The sequence below is a fragment of the Engystomops pustulosus genome, chromosome 1, assembly GCF_040894005.1.
Source record: "Engystomops pustulosus chromosome 1, aEngPut4.maternal, whole genome shotgun sequence".
Taxonomy (NCBI): domain Eukaryota; kingdom Metazoa; phylum Chordata; class Amphibia; order Anura; family Leptodactylidae; genus Engystomops; species Engystomops pustulosus.
In genome coordinates, this window is record NC_092411.1 from 160,863,621 (window position 1) to 160,884,671 (window position 21,051).

The following is a 21,051-nucleotide window of genomic DNA, read 5'->3' on the forward strand; positions in this document are numbered from 1 at the left end:
ACTCATTTACGAAAAAAGGATTGTCTTTCTTTCTTCTCTCCTACTCGTTTTCTGTCTGTCAATATGTAAGTAGTGTGATACTTACTTGATTTCCGTGAGTGTTGGAAGAGTGCTCTCTAACCAATGATTTAGTAGAGTTCTTTTAGCTGTCAGGGGTATTATGTGTAATGGGTCTAAAGTATAGCGTAGATTCTTTATCTTGATCTCCTGAACTGGGTGAATGAATAAGCATGGACATTGGTGTGCTTGGGACCAGCATATAGAGTGAAACAAGTCTGCTCCTGGTAAGGAACATTTAGGGCAACTGGTGTATAATACTGAATGCAAAAGTGTAAAATGTGTTTCTCTCCACCTTTCGCTTATTACCCATCTTTTCAATCTATTCCATACCTGTCAAAGTCTCTCTGTCGGGTCGGGGATTCTCAGATTTTTTTTTCCCAGTATGAGAAGGACATCTGTGGATGTGAAGGCTCCCCCTAACGTCTTATTATTTGATATAACTCCAATATAGACTTCTTAAAAACTCTATCTTGAAATATAAAATCGAAAGTATTGTTCATCATTTCACTTGCCAAGTTTGTCTACTGCCCACAAAAGACTTAAGTTGCAAGTATGGAAATTCCTGCCTGGGGGGGGGGGGGGGGGGGTAGGTCGTATTTTTGCGTCAGTTCTTCCAAAGTCTGCAGTCTCGGTTCTGTGTTGTTTATCAACTGCCCCAATGTCTTTTCCATGCTTCAAATAATTTACTGGAGACACCTGCTGGGAATTGCGGGTGCTGCCATAAAGGCATATGTTTGAGAGAGTGTAAATTTTTTTTCGCACTTTTTTCCATGACATAGCTGTATCCCTTAATAAAATTGATTGTTTCGCCCTTAGAGGCATTTTTGCAAATGCCGTATGTAAAATGGCAGATGGATTATATGGGCCTAGCACTGCTGACTCAAGTCTCGTATTAGAAAAGTGTTCGGTTTGTGATATCCAATCCCTGAGGTGTCTGCTAAGACACACCAGGTTGTAATCCTTGATATCTGGGAGGTTCAAGCCTCCCCCACTTTTCTCTAGGGATAGTTTCCCAATATCCCGACTTTAAAACAATAGTGGGAGCGTCTGTAAAGGGTATAATAATTTAGAAAAGCTCATCATTTTTATAAGATGTATACCTCCCATTAGATTCAGAGGTAGGCCTTCCCATCTTCCCATCTTCACTAATTATCTTGATTAAGGGGGGTCATAATTTAGTGTTTAAAGTGACTCCGGCGTCTTTCCCACTTTTATTTCCAGGTATTTAATACTGACAGGGGCTATTTTAATTCTAATGCCTGTAACTCCGTTGTTTGGGACAGCGGGTCTAGACTAAATAGCTCACATTTGGTGGGGTTAATTTTAAATCCTGATAACCTACCAAATTCCTCTATTAGTCGAAATACATTGGGAACCGTACGGGAAGGATCTGTAAGAAAAAACAATATATCGCCAGTGAACAATGCTGTTTTTATACCGCTTGTCCCCACTCTGATGCCCAGTCCCGCCTCTATATCCAGTGGCTTTCTCGCCAGAGGCTCCAAGGCCCAGTTAAGTAGCAGTGGTGAGAGCGGGGCATCCCGGGCGTATGATTTGTTTTCAAATTTAAATAGCTCTGCCTCAAAGAGGCCTCTGTGAAAGTGTTCTCTCTCTCTAGGGCCCTCTCGTGTACTTTTTTAGCTTCCTTCCAGACCTCTAGATTTTGTTCGCTAGAGCATCTTATATATTCAGTATCTCTTCAAGTTTCTGTCTTGTGAATTTATAATTTCCCTAGCTTTCCTTTTTAATCTCCCCACATATGCCATTATTTTTCCTCTCAGGGCCATCTTAGCTGAGTCCCAGTAAAGTGTCGTTGTGGCCTGTGTTGATGAGCATTCAAATTTGTATTCAGTCCACCACCCTTTCAATTATTGGACAAATTGGTCGTCTTTAAATAAATAAGTTGGGAAACGCCACACATGGTCATCTCCTTTAAATATAATTTTCCGCTATAGTCATAATTATTGGTTTATGGTCCTATACTATTAATTGTTCAATATCCACATCTACTGTTTTGTGGAGTATCTATAAGGTTATGATCTGTCGCCGTCATGTATAAGTCTGATTTTGTGTAGGGATGGTCGATCGGTCTAAATGATAACTTGGTTGAAATCTCCTGCTACTACTTTGTACGGGCATGGAACTCTTGCCAAGTGGTTTTCTAATTTCTTGAAAAAAGGACGCTGGTCATGATTTGGTGCATATATATTGTACAAATTCAAGTCGCCCATGGGGGTGTCCAAACTGACTTGCAATATTCGACCCTCCGCGTTCGAGCTGTAGGAAAGGATTTTACTCCTTGCGCTCTTATTTATCAATAAGAGGACTGCTCCCCTCCTTCTAGAATTTACCGCTCCCAATGCATTGGCTACCCAGTATTTTTGCATAAGTTTCATATCATCTTGTTCCAGGTGTGTTTCTTGTAGCAAGGCTACATCAACTGTGAGTTTTTAAAATATTTCAGGACCAGCAACCTTTTCTGTGGGGTTCCTAATCCCCTCACATTCCACAATATTACTCTAATGGTTTGTTATTTAATTTCTGATATTTACAAGTTTGTTGCTTCAGGACAATACCCTTCAATCTTTTCACTGATAACCCTATATAATCGCCTGAGGAATGCACCTTATTAACATTTAACAAAACTTCTTTCAATAGCAAAATAACAGTTGGGTAACTGCATTCCACGTGAAGTGCAATGCTGGGGGGGGGGGGGGTGTTCATTAGCGCATTCCTCTCCTTTTGGCATGGGCAGAGACTTCAGCACAGTGCCCAATTTTTATGGGTGGGACTCCATTCTGTAAAAAAGGCTAGTTACTTTTAACACTTATCAATGTCCCCTTTGGCAGATCATAGGACACAAAACTATAACGCCTCCAGCTTTTCTAAAAACTCTGCGTATACTCACTGTGAGTCCCATAGCTGGTAACCTGTACAGTTCTCAAGTATTTCAATCTCTTTTCCTAATTCTTCATTATTTTAATTCCTTTTTGCCTTTGGTGTTAGCGTGCCTCCTTCTCACGCTGATAGGAGGAGCCGTCCGGTTCTGGACTCGTTGTCCTTCCAGGCTTGTAGTCCCTTTATCGTCTCCTCTGCCTCTTTCGGGTCTTCAAATGTACAAGTGGAAGCATCAGGGTGTGTGACTTTTAGTAGCGCCGGATATATGAGCTGGAACTGCCATTTACACCGGAACAGTTCAATGCATAGGCCACTGAATGCCCGCCTTCTTCTGGTCAATTCTGCTGAGTAATCAGAAAATATTAACATCTTGCTCCCTTCTATTTCAACCTGCTCTCTTCTCCTATACGCCCTGTTCCTTGTCCGCACAGCTCAGGTGCTTCGCAATGGCCTGTCCAGGGCGCTCACCCACCCCTGATGACTGCGTAGATGGGGAGCACATTTCCACTGGTAGCTGTTCTTTTATACCCAGCAGTTTTGGCAATGTGTCGGAAAACACTTTAATGGTCTCAGTTATGGTCTAAGGCAGCCCTACTAGTCGCAAGTTGCTGCGCCTTGACCTATTTTCCAGGCCATCCAGTTTTTCAGTAATTTTCCTGTTAACTGCAGCCAGCGATTTTACTCTGGCCATGACTCCAGCTGTGTCATCCTCTAAGGAGGAGAAACTATGCTCTGCTACCTCTATTCTATTTGCATTGGCTTTAAAAGCATTCTCATATCAGAGTCATTCAGGAACTCTGCAATAGACGAAGATATCACCTCTTGAAGCGTGGGACCCATTCTGCGCTTAACTTCTTTGGCCAGGCGTTTATAGTTTATATGTGGTGGCTAGAATTAGTGCTGGTGTCCGACTCACAGACTTCCTCCCCCATTTGATCTCCTTTCAGCTGTGATGCACGGCACGTCGGCGCCATTTTCTCCACTATTTCTCCACTCCTGCACTGTTTACAGCGTCGCTAGGCACTACCTGCCTATTAAGTGTGCTGCCACTGATTACCGAACACGGTAAGCATATGACTCCTTCGGTTTTGTGATGCGTGGGCGGCAGGGTAGAAGTTGTCAGGCTTATGCTGCGGAACTCCGCTGTCCCCTGTCTTCACATGCCGTATCCCTTAACAAGCTAGTTTGCACATTATCTGGCGGGGAATTTCACCTTGCATATGTAGGAGTCTTCTTATGCGATTCAAGGGTGGTGGGGGCATGGGGCTGTCGGACTTTGCCTCCTACCACAATGCATCAGTTGGCACTTGTGTACTGGACTTGTTCCATCACCGCTTGGATAAACTCTGGGTGAAACTCTGGAATCTGAACTCTTCCATTCTCTCCCCTCAAGCGAGAGGTCTTATAGGCCTGGAGCAAATCTGCATTTAAATTTCACACCTCTATTAAGCAATTCGAGGTTTCCCCCGGGAGTTTATGCTCCCACACACCTCTGTCTATCTAATGGTGCTCTCCCCAGGGTTAGAAATGTGAAAGTTGATGCATGGGATAGGGAACTTTGGCATGTGGCATTAGGATCCTTTTTGTGCACCGTGAGTTGTATGGACTTATCATGGTCACATACATGGGTCTTTGTTATATATAATTATGTACTTTTTAGGTGTTTTTAAATGGCCGAATTTGAGTTGTGTGGTGTACTTATATTAATGAAATAAAGTTTTGCATATATTTGCCTATACACACTTTTGTTTGAGAAATTATTCCATGGCGTTGGAAATCTCAGGACCCCCTCTCCCCACCCCAGACTGGGTTTGAACTCTCAACCATACATATATGGAAAAACTGAAAGCAATAGATGATGATAGGACCACAACATTTTTTAGTACTTGGACTACTTGGGTGAACTTTAGGGGCTCCCCAGCCTTCCTTCCCAGAGTCTCCACGGAACTCATGCCTAAAAAAATGTCAATTTAACAGTACATGTTTTTACAGTACCTGTAAAAACTAAAGTAAGCAGCGTCTAGTGCTACAACAGACGCAGCAGTGTTGCACTGCTAGCGTTATAGGAAACACTGCCAAAATGTACACTAGAAACTCTAGACCACGTTGTAAGCAGTCCGGCGTATCCATGAGAGGGGACGGTAATGATGCTCGAAGTCACTGCCGGCCTACGGAGTGCCATGAATACGTTTCTAGTGTACATCGTGGCAGTTGCTGCGTCTGTTGTAGCACTAGGAGCTGCTTACTTTAATTTTTACAGGTGACAGGTCCCCTTTAACACCTCTTTATGAATTCTGATTGGCAAGCATCTGTAAAGTCCTGAACAGTCCACAAAAATAGAATATTTTGCTTTAAGACTGTTTTTCCATTTCTGTTCTCTACTCAGAAAAATGCAATTACATTAATTTCTCATGATCTCTGCATTTGTCTATTAAGCTTCCTGCACATGATCGTGTGAAGGACCCAGAAGAGGTAAACACTTACTGTACCGCTCTCGAGTCCTTTCCTGCTCCTGGTACAGCTCTGCTCTAGTCTTGATGTAACTTACAGCTGACCCCCCAGTATAAAACCCGCAGTCGGAGTGAGCTTGCCTGCTTTAACTTGTCTGCTGGTGGTCTCCGTGCAACGAGCGCCCCCCACCCAGGCACCAATCATTTCTATGGCAGTCCTAAGGTCGGGACCCCAGGGCTGTCCACTGGCAGTCCCTGTTAGATGCTTTATATGACATAGGCGGACTGAGCTAATACCCTGCAATATATCTGTATTGCAGGGGATTATTGTGAACAAGCAAAAAGATGATTGCTTGTTTATACCCCATGGTGGAAGTGATAAAAAAGTTTAATAAAAATGTGATTCAATAAAAAATAAATGACCAAATATACTCTTGGCCCGGGAACCTAAAGATCTTCTACGGGGAGAAGAGGACACCGGAGGGTGAGTACTAATTTTATTTTTTTTTTGTAGGGTACTCTGCTGTGGACGTAACATGAAGGGGGCACTGTGCAGTGGACGTAACATGAAGGGGGCACTGTGCAGTGGACGTAACATGAAGGGGGCACTGTGCAGTGGACATGAAGGGGGCACTGTGCAGTGGACATGAAGGGGGCACTGTGCAGTGGACATGAAGGGGGCACTGTGCAGTGGACATGAAGGGGGCACTGTGCAGTGGACATGAAGGGGGCACTGTGCAGTGGACATGAAGGGGGCACTGTGCAGTGGACATGAAGGGGGCACTGTGCAGTGGACATGAAGGGGGCACTGTGCAGTGGACATGAAGGGGGCACTGTGCAGTGGACATGAAGGGGGCACTGTGCAGTGGACATGAAGGGGGCACTGTGCAGTGGACATGAAGGGGGCACTGTGCAGTGGACATGAAGGGGGCACTGTGCTGTGGACATGAAGGGGGCACTGTGCTGTGGACATGAAGGGGGCACTCTGCTGTGGACATGAAGGGGGCACTCTGCTGTGGACATGAAGGGGGCACTCTGCTGTGGACATGAAGGGGGCACTGTGCTGTGGACATGAAGGGGGCACTGTGCTGTGGACATGAAGGGGGCACTCTGCTGTGGACATGAAGGGGGCACTCTGCTGTGGACATGAAGGGGGCACTCTGCTGTGGACATGAAGGGGGCACTCTGCTGTGGACATGAAGGGGGCACTCTGCTGTGGACATGAAGGGGGCACTCTGCTGTGGACATGAAGGGGGCACTCTGCTGTGGACATGAAGGGGGCACTCTGCTGTGGACATGAAGGGGGCACTCTGCTGTGAACATTTCACTAAGATTATGATTTCTACCTATTTCATCCCACAAAAATGCGATAAAAAGTGATAAAAAAACATATCTATCCCAGAATGATACTGGTGAAAAGTACGTGTTCCACAAAAAACAAGCCACCAACCAGCTCAGTAGACAAAAAGATAAGTGTCATGCCATTTGGAATATAGTGACATTTTTTTGAAAGTTAGAAAATATATCTAAGTATGGTCTCCACATCATCATACTAACCCGTAGAATAAAAATAAGATGTTTATTAGGCTATATGGTGAACACCAAAATAAATAAAGTAAAAAATCTATTACATAATTGATGCTTTCCTACTCCTCCATCCCCTTAAAAATTTTGTATTTGACAATAGGGAACACCAACCCCAAAACTATGAAGATCTTAAAGGGTTAACAATCTCCTTAAAAACTGTTTCTGATTGTTTGGGGGCTGCACATTTGAAAATTAGTTGATATATAGGGGGCTTCTAATATTATATATTTCAAATTTCATTAAAAACCGTAATAATCCTCAAAAAAGTCAATGCTGCAATCTCCTTGAAAATATAGAAAACCAATGTACAATTTGTAATCTGTGTGACATCAAAATCAATTTTCCTGACAATTCAAAAATTATGAAAACATATAGCAAACATATAGCAGACATATGGGAAATGTTATCCAGAAACTCATTAAGATGGTAAAACTATCTGCCTGAAAACAAGATAATTTAACATTTTAAAAATGGCAGTTTTAAGTTTTGGCTTTATTTAAAAAAAAAAAAAAAAATCAGCCAGAATTTACCACTTGTGACGAAAAAACAAACTCAAAATCACTTTGATAAGTAAGTGTTCAAAAGTGATAACCATATAAAGCAAAGCATGTCAGAATAAAAAAAATGGGTCTGAGTCTTAAGCTATAAACTGGCTATGTTGTGAAGGGGTTAAAGTTTAGCAGTATTACAATAAGGCCCTTGGACGAATAAATGTTGTTCACCCTTGGCCTAAGCCCATAGATCAGGTATAGAACAGTCTCCATGAGGGAGATTATCAAGCTGCCTAAGAGTGAGAATGTGCTTAGTTGCCCACGGCAACCAATCACAGCTCTGCTTTCATTTTACCAGTGCTCATGAATATTTGTGTGAGATGTAATTTGTGCAACTAAGCACATTCTTACTCTTAGGCAGCTTGATAAATTTCCACCCATGACTCTGACTCTACAGCCCTGCTAAATATTGTATGTATACAGTCCCTAATCAGTATTGAACACAAAACGGTAGATGTGAAAGATGTGTGAGCTCCCTGCTCCAATATAGAGCCAATGTTGTTACATGTAGTAAGTGGCTTAGAGCAGTTGATAGGAAGTAGTGATGTCATTCTGCCTCCTGAAGTCCAAGAAGTATCAGGAGGGAAGAGGGACAAGCAATTTATTTTTCATTTAGTAAGGGTACGTGGACCGCACAAACGTTGAATTTTCCAACGATTACCGATTTGCGGCGCATTTAAAAGGGTATTGTGGCGCAATCGCCTTTCATGCAACAGAAATCGGGGGGCGATCCGTCGGACAATTCGACTGATTCGGACTGAGCGCGGGATTTAACATTTAGATTATGTTGCAAGACTTTCATGCACCAGGAAGAAGGTGAACTACGGCGGCCCTGAGCGGGGAAACGAGACATGCACGAAATCGGGCGCAGGGATCACGACAGGACCGGGTAAATAAATGTGCCCTACTGAGAGGCATTATTAGGTGAAGAAGCCACACTGAGAGGAAATTACATTACCGCTCAAAAGTTTGGGGTCATCCAAACATTTTTGTGTTTTCCATACTTTTATTTTTAAAATGAGTTGCAAAATGAATAGAAAATATAATAAAGATATTGAAATTCTTTGAATTTTTTTTTCTTTTCATTAGAAATAATAATTTTCTACTTCAAACTTTGTTTTCATTTCAAGAATGCTTGCTCTGCTGCAATTATATCACTGCAGACCTTTGGCATTCTAGCTGTTAATTTGCTGAGGTAATCTGGAGAAATTTCATCCCATGCTTCCAGGAGCCTCTCCCACAAGTTGGATTGGCTTGATGGGAACCTTTTGCGTACCATACGCTCATGCTGCTCCCACAACAGCTCAATAGAGTTCAGATTTGGTGACTTGGGCCTCCCCCTGCCACGTCAATCATTAGAAGCACATATCATCAGAAACAATATTACCTAAAGAAGGGAAGGACCCCCTAATGCATGGGAGTTATAGGCCCATATCATTATTGTATACGGACCTGAAATGGTGGTTAAAGGCTATGCCGTCACAATTAACACCACTATTACCTTCCCTTGTTGGAACAGAGCAAACAGGCTTTGTCTCTGGATGCCAAGGAAAAGATAACACTAGCCACCTGATGAGGCTGATGGAGATAGCTAAGAAGAGACGCCTGCCGAGACAGATGCCAAGAAGGCATTTGACAGGCTTAACTGGCCTTTTCTTTCAGCAACTTTGTTATGATTTGGTATTCCAGATCAATTTGCCATGGAAATTTTTTTCTTTCTGTTCGGCTCCTAGTATGAGGATTAGAGTGAACGGTGCATTGTCAGCTTATTTTAATACCTCTAACAATACGCGACAAGGGTGCCCTCTTTCGCCGACACTTTTTGTCCTAGTTATGGAGACCTTTATTGAGGAGAATTCACCTAGACCCACTAATCGAAAGCCTTAAAGTAGGAAATTTTTGAGCATAAAATGGCTGCGTTTGCAGACAATTTACTAGTAATCGCTTCTATTTCCTAGATATTCTTTCAGAAACTTAGGCAGCTATTTGATGAATACGGAACCCTATCTAAAATAAATGCAACTAAATTGGAGGTATTGAACATTTCTGCCACATCAATAGTCACAAGACCACTCCAACAAACTTACCCTTTCAAGTGGACCTCTAATAGCACTAAGTACCTTGGTATTCAACTGGCTGCCAACCTGAGGAAATTAGACGAACTAAACTATATTCCTCAACTCGCATGCATTCAAAACCAACTATCTGAACTAAAAGTGCCCTTTATGTCGTGGTGGGGCAGAAAAAACTTTTTAAACTTTTATTTTACCAAAATAATTATACCGGCTACAAACAGTGCCTATGTGGCTCCCTTAACACTATTTTACTAAAAATAAACTTTTTTCCACTTTCCTATGGAAGGGAAAGAGGTCTCGCCTTCGGGGAAATATCCGTACAACATCTTTATTATCAAGCCAGTTATCTTTCCCGCTGGCTCCTGATTACACAGAAACCAAATTCTTCCCTATATACATCACTAGAGAACTATCTCTTTTCGGAAACAGACAGAGCATAAATGTGGATAGAAATTAATCAAATAGACTCTTATAATGAAAGTAGCATACTCCATAAGGGAATCACGGAAAGACCCTTTTTTCTGCCTCTAATCCACTGATGCCACTAGACCTATTCCCATTTCTGCTTTAACCCCAACAGGAATAGCATAAACTCTTTTTGGTCACACCAAAAGGGATATACGTTGAGTGCCTTCTTCAAGGACTTAAGCACAGTCACAGAAGCAGATTTATTAAGAAGAACAGGATTATCTCTTATTAACTTTATACTTGCGAAGCATATCTATTGCGTCTAACCACTCATGAAAAACTCACTTGGTTGGAAACACTGAGTTCCTCCCAACAAGCCTTTCGACCTTGGCCCATAAAGCAACTCTGAAACTTTATGAAATACCAAAACCCTCTTTTTTCATAGCATGGGAAACGGAACCAGGTACGACTTTTTCCGCAGTGGACTGTAAAGTTATATTAAGGAATTCTAGGGGCTTTTCAAGATGTGTACAAATTCAGGAGAATGCATATAAGATAGTTAATCGCTGGTATAAAACCCTGGTTTGGTTGCTTGATTAACCCCGATATCCCTCATTCTTGCTGGAGATGCAGGACAGCCCCTGGGAATAGGTTACACACATGGTGGTTATGTACCAAAATAATCCCCTTCTGGTCTACAATAATTAAAAATTAATACAATATGCTCATCTAAAATACCGATGTCACCTGTTGTATTATTGCATGCCCAGAGTACTACCCTCTCCTGAAGAAGGCACTCCCTCCCTTCTCACCAGTTAGCTGCAGGCAAGCTTCTGAATCCTTTACTGTAGAAGAAAGATTCTCCGCCCACTTTAACTCAGTAGGAGGAGGAAATAGAAGAAATATATAGGTTTGAGGAGCTGGCACAAGATGTAAACTTTTATAATTGTGGTTATCATGGAAAATGTACCAAGAAAAGGATAACATGATAACAATCCCCTCCATACCTTTCCCCCCACCCCTCTACCCTCTACAATAGTAATTATCCTGCCTTTCCTACCACCCAGGTTAAGATCTTTCCATTTCTCCCTTTTATTCTTTATGGGTGCTATTTCTATCTGAGATTGATGTATGTATGATAAGTGCTCAAAATGGTATATATTTACACTACTGTAACTGTGGTTTTTCCGGGTACTGCGCTTTAGCAGCACGGAAGAATCGGACAAAAAGAGAGACTTTTTTTTAACAATTTCTCTTGTTAAAAAAGAGGCACGAGACGTGTAACATGTTGTGGGTGATTGTTATTTATGAGTTTCCATTATAGATAGATTACCAGCTGCCTGCTTCTTCCCTAAATAGTTCATGAATAATTTGGAGGTGTGCTTTGGGTCATTGTCCTGTTGTAGAATGAAATCGGCTCCAATCAAGCAATGTCCACAGGGTATGGCATGGCATTGCAAAATGGAGCGATAGCCTTCCTTATTCAAAATTGCTTTGAGCTTGTACAAATCTCCTACTAGCTGTGTGAGCCAAACACTCCAAACTTAAATTTGTCTGTCCATAACACTTTTTTCCCCATCTTCCTCTGTCTAATGCCTGTGTTCTTTTGTCCATATTAATCTTTTCCTTTTTATTAGCCAGTCTCAGATATGTCTTTATTTCTTTGCCACTCTGCCCTGAAGGCCAGCATCCTCGAGTCACCTTCACACTGTAGAGGTTGACGCTTGTGTTTGGTCTTTAATGAAGCTGCCAGTTGAGGACCCGCAAAGCATTGGTTTCTCAAATTAGAGTCTTGAATGTACTTGTTATGTTGCTTAGTTGTGCAGTGGGGCCTTCCACTTCTCTTAAGAACCTGTTTGTGCTCTCCTCTGAAGGGAGTAATACACACCGTTGTAGGAAATTTTCAGTTTCTTGGAAATTTGTTGCATGGAATGGCTTTCATTTCTAAGAACAAGAATAGACTGTTGTGTTTCAAATGAATGTTCTTTTTTTCTGGCCATTGTGAGCGTTTCAAAAAACAAACAAATGTGAAGCTCCAAATTCTCAACTAGCTCAAAGCAAGGTCAGTTTTATAGCTTCTCTAATCAGCCAAACTGTTTTCTGCTGTACTACCTTACTTGAACAAGGAAGGGTCTTCAAGGGTTTCCTAAACATTCATTAGCCTTACACAGCAAACACAATGTACCATTAACCCCTTAACGACTTGGCCCTTTTTAGTTTTTTCACTTCCATTTTTCACTCCCCACCTTCATAAATCTATAACTTTTTTATTTTTCCACATAAAGAGCTGTGTGATGGTTTATTTTTTGCATAACAAATTGCACTTCAAAGTAACGGTATTTAATATTCCATGCCGTGTACTGGGAAGCGGGAAGAAAATTCCAAATGCAGTGAAAAGGGTGAAAAAACGCATTTGCAACATTTTTTTGTGGGCTTGAATTATACAGCTTTCACTGTGCGCCCCAAATGACATGTCTACTTTATTCTTTGGGTCGATGCAATCACGGGGATACCAGATTTGTATAGGTTTTATAATGTTTTATTTACATTTAGAAAAATTAAAACCACCTGTACAAAATTTATTTTTAAAATTTTGCCATCTTCTGGCACCAATAACTTTTTCATACTTTGGTGTACGGAGCTATGGGTGGTGTCATCTTTTGCAACTTTTGATGGCATTTTCCGCTACAGTATGGCAGTATATAGGGATTTTCCTCCTCATTCATTACAATGTGCTGATAGCACATTGCAATGAATGAGTTAAAACGAAGTAGCCTCGGGACTTCGGAAGACCTGAGGCTACCATGGCAACGCATCGCCCCTCCCCGATGACGTCACGGGAGCGACGATCCACGGAAAGATGGCAGCGCCCATGCAATGGTGCCGGCGGCGATCTCAGGAAAACACCCGCGATCGGTGCTAGCAATATGCAGCTAGCAATATGCAGCAAAGACTTGGCTCACGAGCCCTCTCCATGCACCAGGACCCGGCTTGCGCCGTACTAGTACGGTGCCACATTGAGGCACAATTAAAGGACATCTACCACCAGGATTAAGGATTGTAAAACAAGCAGACTTACATACTGGTGTGTGCCCCCTCTGGTAGGATTCACTCTTGTTCATAGCGGCTTTCCCACAAAATAAGTCCTCTGGATAGGGCCTAACTCGTTGATTGATGGGGGGTCTCAGTGATGAGAACGGGTGGACCCCATCGATCAAAAAGAAATGCCATATCCTGTGGATAGAGCCTAACTTGTTTAATGGGTAACCCCATTTAAGCTTCTTATGCCCTTGGTTTTAAGAATAATAGGCTTTAAAAATGATGCAAATGAATTATGTATTATGCTCATTTGCATAGTTTTCAAATCCTTTTTTTTTCTTCAAAACCAGGGAATTATAAGCTAAAAGAAGAGCAGATACTGACAGGGGGGGAAGGGAGGGCACACCACCAGTGGTGTTTGGATTACAATCCTTGACCTTGGTGGTAGATGCCCTTAGTGTTGGAGCCACATTGAGAGGACACATTATGGGGACCACAAAGGAGGGAATTTATTTTTTGGGGAAAAGAATAGCTAGGCCACATTGAGGGGGCATTATGTTGGAGCACAATGTCAATAGAACAGAAGAAACGCCGGAGACTGGCAAGTCACCTAGCGGGATGTCGGCACTGCCAGACCAGGAGTGAAAGTAGTTGATGGCTGAGGCACGGGTACAGTGCTTCGGGCTTGATTGGATAAGGATATATGGGTGGTGCACAGCTTGTTCAACCAGGTGGATGCAAACAAATAAAGACAAAAGATAGCGGCACTCACCCGGGAATCTTCTTTATTCAGCTTAATGCTTAACACAGGGAGGTGCAGCACAAGAAAGGCTTCGGCGACGGGCCGTTTCGCGCACTCCTGCGCTTCGTCTAGCCGTATTACGACTAGACGAAGCGCAGGAGTGCGCGAAACGGCCCGTCGCCGAAGCCTTTCTTGTGCTGCACCTCCCTGTCTTATGCATTAAGCTGAATAAAGAAGATTCCCGGGTGAGTGCCGCTATCTTTTGTCTTTGTTTATTGCAATGTTGCTATGGTTACTCCTGAGGATTCAGTACATAATCATCGGAACTTGGCCCTTTATTCTGTTATGATTCTAGCTACATCTCACACATCACTCTATTGAGCTTTAGACATATATATACAGTATTACTTTATAATATTTATCATGCAATATGTTTTTCTAATTTGCTTGTGTAAGCTGAGACTTTAAAATGTGTCCGAAATTTTAAGTATTCAGTTTGGCAGCTGCTCGAACTGAAGACCTATAAATAAGTATAGTAGCTACAAAGGGAGCTGAGGAATCTTCACAGGGAATATAAAATGCATCAAATTTAATTGTTAAAACTAACAAGATTGACCTGAGTGAAGTTGTTCAAATCAAACAAAATTGTTGTCAAACGTTAGTGCTACGTTTGTGCTGGTTTGTTCAGTTTTTTGCTGCTATCATTTTTAATATATTCATAATTTTTCCAGAGGTCAGCAGAGTTCATTCCTTACTTACCCGGTTCTGTCGCGATCCCTAAGGCGCGTTGTCCGACAAGTCCGGTGCGATTCACTAAAATTCACTCCGGTGCGATTCACTCCGGTGCGCCGGAGTTCACCTTCTTCATCCCGGTGTGTGTGTGAGTGCATGTCTTGCGACATAATTTGAATTTTTTAAGTCCGAATCAGTCAGGCTGTCCGATGGCCATGCCCCCCGATTTGAAAGTTGGCGCGACAAATGCGGTGTGCGGACCCACAGTAAATGTGTTTGCTAGCTCCTCCTGGTAATCAAACCAGAGAAGTGTCACTAGGATTGTCTTTTTACCAGTTAGTTAGTCTTAAACACCTAAACATACCTTAAAAAATATAGCAGCACAAACAAAAAATTTTGCTGCACATACGGAGCACTAACATTTAACACCAGTTTTGTTTGTTTCGGTTAATGTGGGGAGGCTGGTTGACTTTTTGACCTTTAAAAATGTATTAATATATTCAAAACAAAAGCAGCACAAATTAAAATCTCTATTGCACAAACCAGCATAAACGTAGCACAATTTATTGGCACCAGTTTTGTTTAATTTGAACAAGGTGGGGGCCAACTTCACTCAGGTACAAGACTGTCCCACACATTGCCCTTTTTCTCTAGGGAGCCCATGTGATTATAAAAGCACTGCTCCAAAACTTCTATGGTGCTGCATGAGCAGCATATAGCAGTAGAATTAGAGTCTGCATCAAAAGTCCTGTGCCAAATACTTATCATGCTGCACAGTGTTTAGCATTCCTACTATTCATTACACCTTTTTCGATGTATATTGATACAGTAAAGTATGCAAATATGTTTTCCAACGTGTTAAATGAAAAATGATGCCTCCTTTTGCTACCTTGAAAGGAAGTCCCCTTAACAACAAGTATGATCTACAAGAAGTCTGAAAACATGATGTGGGATTAGGTCATACTTGGTGTTAAGGGGGCTGCCTTTCAAGGTAGCAAAAGGAGGCATTTATTTTTAATTTAACACTTTGGAAAATGTATTTGCATACTTCCCGGAATTCCATAGTGGAGCAGACATGGCTTTAAGATACGCCTTTAAGGTGGCCTTGATTGGCATTCTCTGCATAAGGAGAACACCTACCATCTGACCCTATTGATACACTACACATGCTACTCCCTCTAGTGGCCAAACAGTGGAAATTTTCCCCAACATAATTTTACTGTCTTGGTATTGTAGTTTCTCGATAACAGAATTGTATTTCTAGGTGCCACATTTCAAAATATATAACCGTTTGAAATAGTCCACTTTCTTGATGTTTATGAATATGCTATCTGCATGGGGAATGTGCAAGTAGATAAAATTTATTACCAAAATTTTGTATGCTGGAGTCCAGAGGCAACCATTAGGTCCCTTAGATACAACCACATAGAGACAAGTTATTTAGCAAAAATTGATCAAATGAACCAACACTTATCTCACGCCTATAAGGAGAAGTCAGAAGGAAGATCAAATTGTATTTAAAGGAAACCTACCACTTGAAGTGGCAGGTATAAGAGGGAACCAAAGAAACCCTCCTGCAGAGAGTAGAGTGGGTCAACCACCATTCCAGATCCCTGAATGTTCGAGGAGATACATTGAGCGAATTTTCTAGATTGCTGGATACATGGTCCCACACCTTCAATTAGTTATTTTCTATTGTGCTTCGCTTATCCAGTAATTTTAAACCATTCATTACCAATTGAATGACCCAGGATAACTCTGCCTTTGGCAACTAAAAAGTAGAATACTCTGCTTACCCTGCTCCAGGTGCCTGCTGACAGACCAGACTATCCCCCAGCAGTGAAAACAAAGTTTAGAGTGAACAAGAGTGGGTAGCCGAGATACATCCTGTGTGACAACTAGTACTTGTGCCACAACCAGTGGTGAAGGAAGGGAACACTTTTGAGACTGAGAAGCAGAGACCACTCTCTGTATTCATCCCAGTACTCGTTATTTCCACAATGTGTCATTTCTTCTGACTTCCTCTTATAGGCAAGGGCAAAGTGTGGATTGATTTTGATAGAATTTTGCTAACTAGCCTATACTGTACCCAGGGGACCTAAACTGAGTTGTTCTTGAGCTACCTGAATGAGGAAAGAACATAACAAAATAATCCAGTGTTAAATCCAATATTGTGCTCTATACCTGTCCCCAATGTACAGTGTCCTGTTGAGTTTTAAAATTTTCTGAATGTTCAAATTATTGCTTTTCTTTGAAGAACCTCTAGTGGGACCACTCCCAGCAAAAATAGGATATGTCTGGAGATCTAAAAGATAAGAAGATAGGGGAAGAAAAAATCTAATCAAAATTTATATTTGCATAGTTTATTATGTTCGCAACATATCATAATACATATCATTTTGTTGATAAGGGAAATGTGAGGAAAGATATACAAGATCGAGAGCTTAAAAAACGAGAACTAGAAATCAGAATGCACATTAACCTACCTTCAACCCCAACTGTATTGATTGGTTCTGCCTCTTCTGGAAATGAAAAAACTTCAAGATTTCTTGTTATCACAAAATAAAACCACAGAAGCCCAGCGTAGGAGAGCATGGTACAAAAACAGATACAATTCTGAAAACAGAAACAGAAAAAGTATATTAAAATATGGCACTATTCTAAAGAAGACTTCTAGAAGAAATACAATGTGCATCAGTGCGTCCCATTCAGAAAGAAGTAGAGTACAGAATAAGGTAAAAGTTGAAAAATCCCAATAAGTAGCTTTTTTGCTAACCTTTTGAAAACCTATACTAGATTTAGATCTTTAGATTTACCAAATACTGTATAACGTATTGAACCTAGGCTGGAGCAACTCTTATTCTGGGGATTGCAGAACAAAAAAAAGGCTTTGGTATTATGGTTACAAAAGAAAATACAAAAAAATCCTGTAAATGTCAAGCTGTAAAAAAGAGAAAAAAAGAGAAAAAATATAGTTATGGTGCATGACTATAAATCCTGCCTAAACCAGGGATTCCAATTTATTATCCATGCCACATAAATCATTTGTAAGGCTGCACTTTGAATATTGGGTTATGTTTTAGGCTTCACACAAAAAAAACAGGAAAGTTATAGAAGCTTCAAAGATGAAATCATAGAAAGGGAACGAGCCAAAAAGTTCCTATTGAAGCTAGTTATGGCTTGAATTTTATTCAAGATCTGAAAACAAGTAAATAATTGGGCATTCCAGTCTGCTGGATGATGTCTGTTTGTTATTTTAGATTGAGAATGAAACTGCACAGTCTGGTAAGGGACCATTCACACATGACAAACGAAGGAATACAAAGTGACCAGTGACCACCTCTGGGGGATTCTTCACCAATTGGCGATACAGATTTGTGATCTGTATGAATTTCATGCTTGCAATCTGAATAGATCAGAATTGGAAGCACTCAGGGGTCTGCAGGGTGATGGATCTATCACTGTCTAACCCTAGGACAAGGGGGGAAACTTCTCACTGGAACTTAACCCCTTATCACTGAAGACACTTTTCACCTTCCTGATACGGGTTATAAGTGGTTATAACTTCTGAACGCTTTAACATATCCAAGTGATTTTGAAATAGTTTTCTCGGGACGTAGCACTCGACAATTTCCGTCAGCTCCATAGAGATTATTGAAGCAGAACAATCATGCACGACCTTCTGACATTACTCAGGCAGAGCAAAGAGGGGTACAACTGTGGTACATGGGACCCCATTGGACCCCTCATTTTCGTGATTTATGGGGGGTCTCATCACTGAGACCCCTACTAATCAGCAAGTTAGGTCCTAACCAGGGGATAGGACCTAACTTTTGTTCTGGGAAAACCCCTTTAACCTGTTACTGACGTGCACCGTAATAGTATGGCACGCATCATGTGCGGGTACATGGAGAGGGCTCACGGGCTGAGCCCTCTCCAAAGTCAGTAAGTCTTTGTTGCATATTGCAGCAAAGACTTACCGGTAACACCGGCGATCGGTGCTAGCACGGATCACAGGTGTTATCCCGTCCACCGCTGCCGGCAAAGTGGCCCGCGGCTTCAAAAATATGGCGCCGCATGGGAGCCTCCATCTTGGTGACAATGGCCGTTCCCCCAGACGTCATAGGGGAGAGGCCGAAGACCCGAGGTTGCCTCGTTTTAACCCCTTTCATTACAATGTGTGATGTGTGCACATTTCAATGAATGAGGTGGAAAATCCCCATATACTTTCATACTGTAGCATGGCAGTATATGGTAGGATCGATTAGACAACAGGTTAGACTCAGGTTAAAGACCCTCAGGTAAAAATCATAAAAACATTAGGTATCGTTGCATCCGAAAATGCCCGATCTATCAAAATATAATAACAGTTTTTCAAGTCGAAAATGTTTTCTTGCCATTTTGAAAAATATAAACAATTTCAATAAAAACTGATCATACAGTGCCAAAAATGGTAGCATTGAAGACGTCATTAAAAGTTGCAAAAAATGACACCACCCATAGCTCCATTCACCAAAGTATGAAAAAGTTACAGGTTTTAATTTTTGAATTATGAAAACATAATAAAACCTATACAAATTTGGTATCCACGTGATCATACCGACCCAAAGAATAAAGTAGACATGTCATTTGGGGCGCACAGTGAAATCTGTAAAATCCAATCCCACAAGAAAACGGCGCAAATGCGCTTTTTCACCAGTTTCACTGCATTTGGAATTTTTTTCCCGGTTCCCAGTACACAGCATGGAATATTAAATACCATCACTATGAAGTGCAATTTGTTATGCAGAAAGCAAGCCATCACACAGCTCTGTACATGGAAAAATTACAAAGTTATAGATTTTTGAAGGTAGGGAGTGAAAAATGAGAACGGAAAAAAAAAAAACGGGGGGCCCCGGAGGGAAGGGGTTAAGCCTTGGTTGTCTGATTGATCCTACCAGTACAGCAGTATATGGGGATTTTCCACATCATCAATTATGATGTGCAAATAGCAGGGACCGGGCCAGGTAGCACCTTAATAATGGTCCATGGAAAAAAAATACCCCATATTTAACCCCAACCTTTATAATATGCCATTTCCTGCAGCTCCCGAACTACAATGCCCCCTTTTCTGTAGCCCCTTTTATAGTTCTCTCTTTTCTGTAACCCCCTCCTGTTACTGTAGCCCACTTTTATAGTGCACCTTTTTCTGTAGCCCCTTTTTATGCCTTCATAAGAAGGGGGCTACAGGGAACGGAATGCCCCCTTTTCTATAGCTTTTTCTCTGGCAAAAGCCAGGAGTCCTGCATGGTGTTGGGCTGTGAGTACAACCCCTATCTGTGGACATTGGGCCATCATACCACCCTCATAGAGTTGGTTTCTAACCATTTGTGCAGGCATATGTACATTTTTAGAAACCGAAAAATTCAATGAGCATCAAACAATCTCCAAAGGCAGAGCCCATCATCTAAAGGGCCCCCTAATAAGTGACACAAACCAACTCCTATCTCAAATTCAAAACCCAATGAGAAATTGAGTTAAAGGGAACCTACCACCACGAATATACCTATAAAGGTAGATCGGGTGGTAGGTGGATCTATAAGATGTGAGGATAGCCCTTTTAAGGGCTAATCCTCACGTCCCCGCACTTTTTTGATAACTTTTATTATCAGAATATGTAAATTTTCTAAAGCGGCTACTGGAGTAGCCGGAGCTGAAGCTACTGAGGCTACTCCAGGCCCCAGTAGCCTTTTTGTTCCCGAAATCTTTGGCGTGCAGCTCCTCTTAGCTGCGCGCCCTCGTCCAACACACCTGCTGTCTGTGATTGTGCAGAACAGCAGGCCCGCATCTGCGCAGATCCAGAACAAAGAGGCTACTGGGGCGTGGAGTAGCCACGCTGTGTAGCCTCAGCTCCGGCTACTCCACCCCCCAGTAGCCACTTTAGAAAATTAACAAATTCTGATAATAAAAGTTAAAATAAAAAGTGCTGGGCAAGAGGATTAGCCCTTAAAAGGGCTATCCCCACCTCCTACTGATCCACCCACCTAACTTTATAGCTAGGTTTGTGGTGGTAGGTTCCCTTTTACATTAAGTTCTAAAGTTATATTATCCTTATTTTGCATTAAACCCTTAATGACCGCCCTATCGGGTTTTTACGGCGGTCATTAAGGGTACTTCTTCTGATGCGACGCCTTTCTACGGCGGCGCATCAGAAAAAGTTTTCGGGACACCGGGTCTCGCTGGTGCCGGTGTCGGGCTGTGATATCACAGCCCAGACCTGGCACTAACACCCGGGATCGGAAAAACTCCGATCCCAGGTGTTTAACCCCTTGCACGCCGCGGTCAAGCATGACCGCGGCGTGCAAGTGTGTCCCCCGTGGATCGGACCCCCCCCGGTGTGCTTACTGGGGGATCCAATCCCTCCTGCCGCTGCTCCGGGTTCCGACGAGTGACCCGGGGCTGTCGGCTCCTCTTCTCACCGGGTCCTGCCTTCCTGGCAGGACCCGGCTGTAAGTAACTGAGCATGCGCA

The 21,051-nt window shown here is 42.1% G+C and overlaps 1 protein-coding gene across 6 annotated transcripts in view; it reads right to left on the reverse strand.

Annotated features, from left to right (window-relative positions):
• SEMA6B (semaphorin 6B) overlaps window positions 1-21,051 on the reverse strand; it is a 205,010-nt gene that overhangs the window by 148,414 nt on the left and 35,545 nt on the right. For 5 of the 6 annotated variants that reach the window (XM_072113425.1, XM_072113412.1, XM_072113419.1 and 2 more), the window contains 2 exons: window positions 17,029-17,158; window positions 16,727-16,847 (listed from right to left, as the gene is read on the reverse strand). In XM_072113425.1, coding sequence (XP_071969526.1) covers window positions 16,727-16,847; window positions 17,029-17,137 — 230 coding nt within the window. In that variant the 5' untranslated portion in view covers window positions 17,138-17,158. Of the gene's footprint in view, window positions 1-16,726; window positions 16,850-17,028; window positions 17,159-21,051 lie in introns of those variants that run through there. The other variant, XM_072113432.1, reaches the window with a different exon arrangement.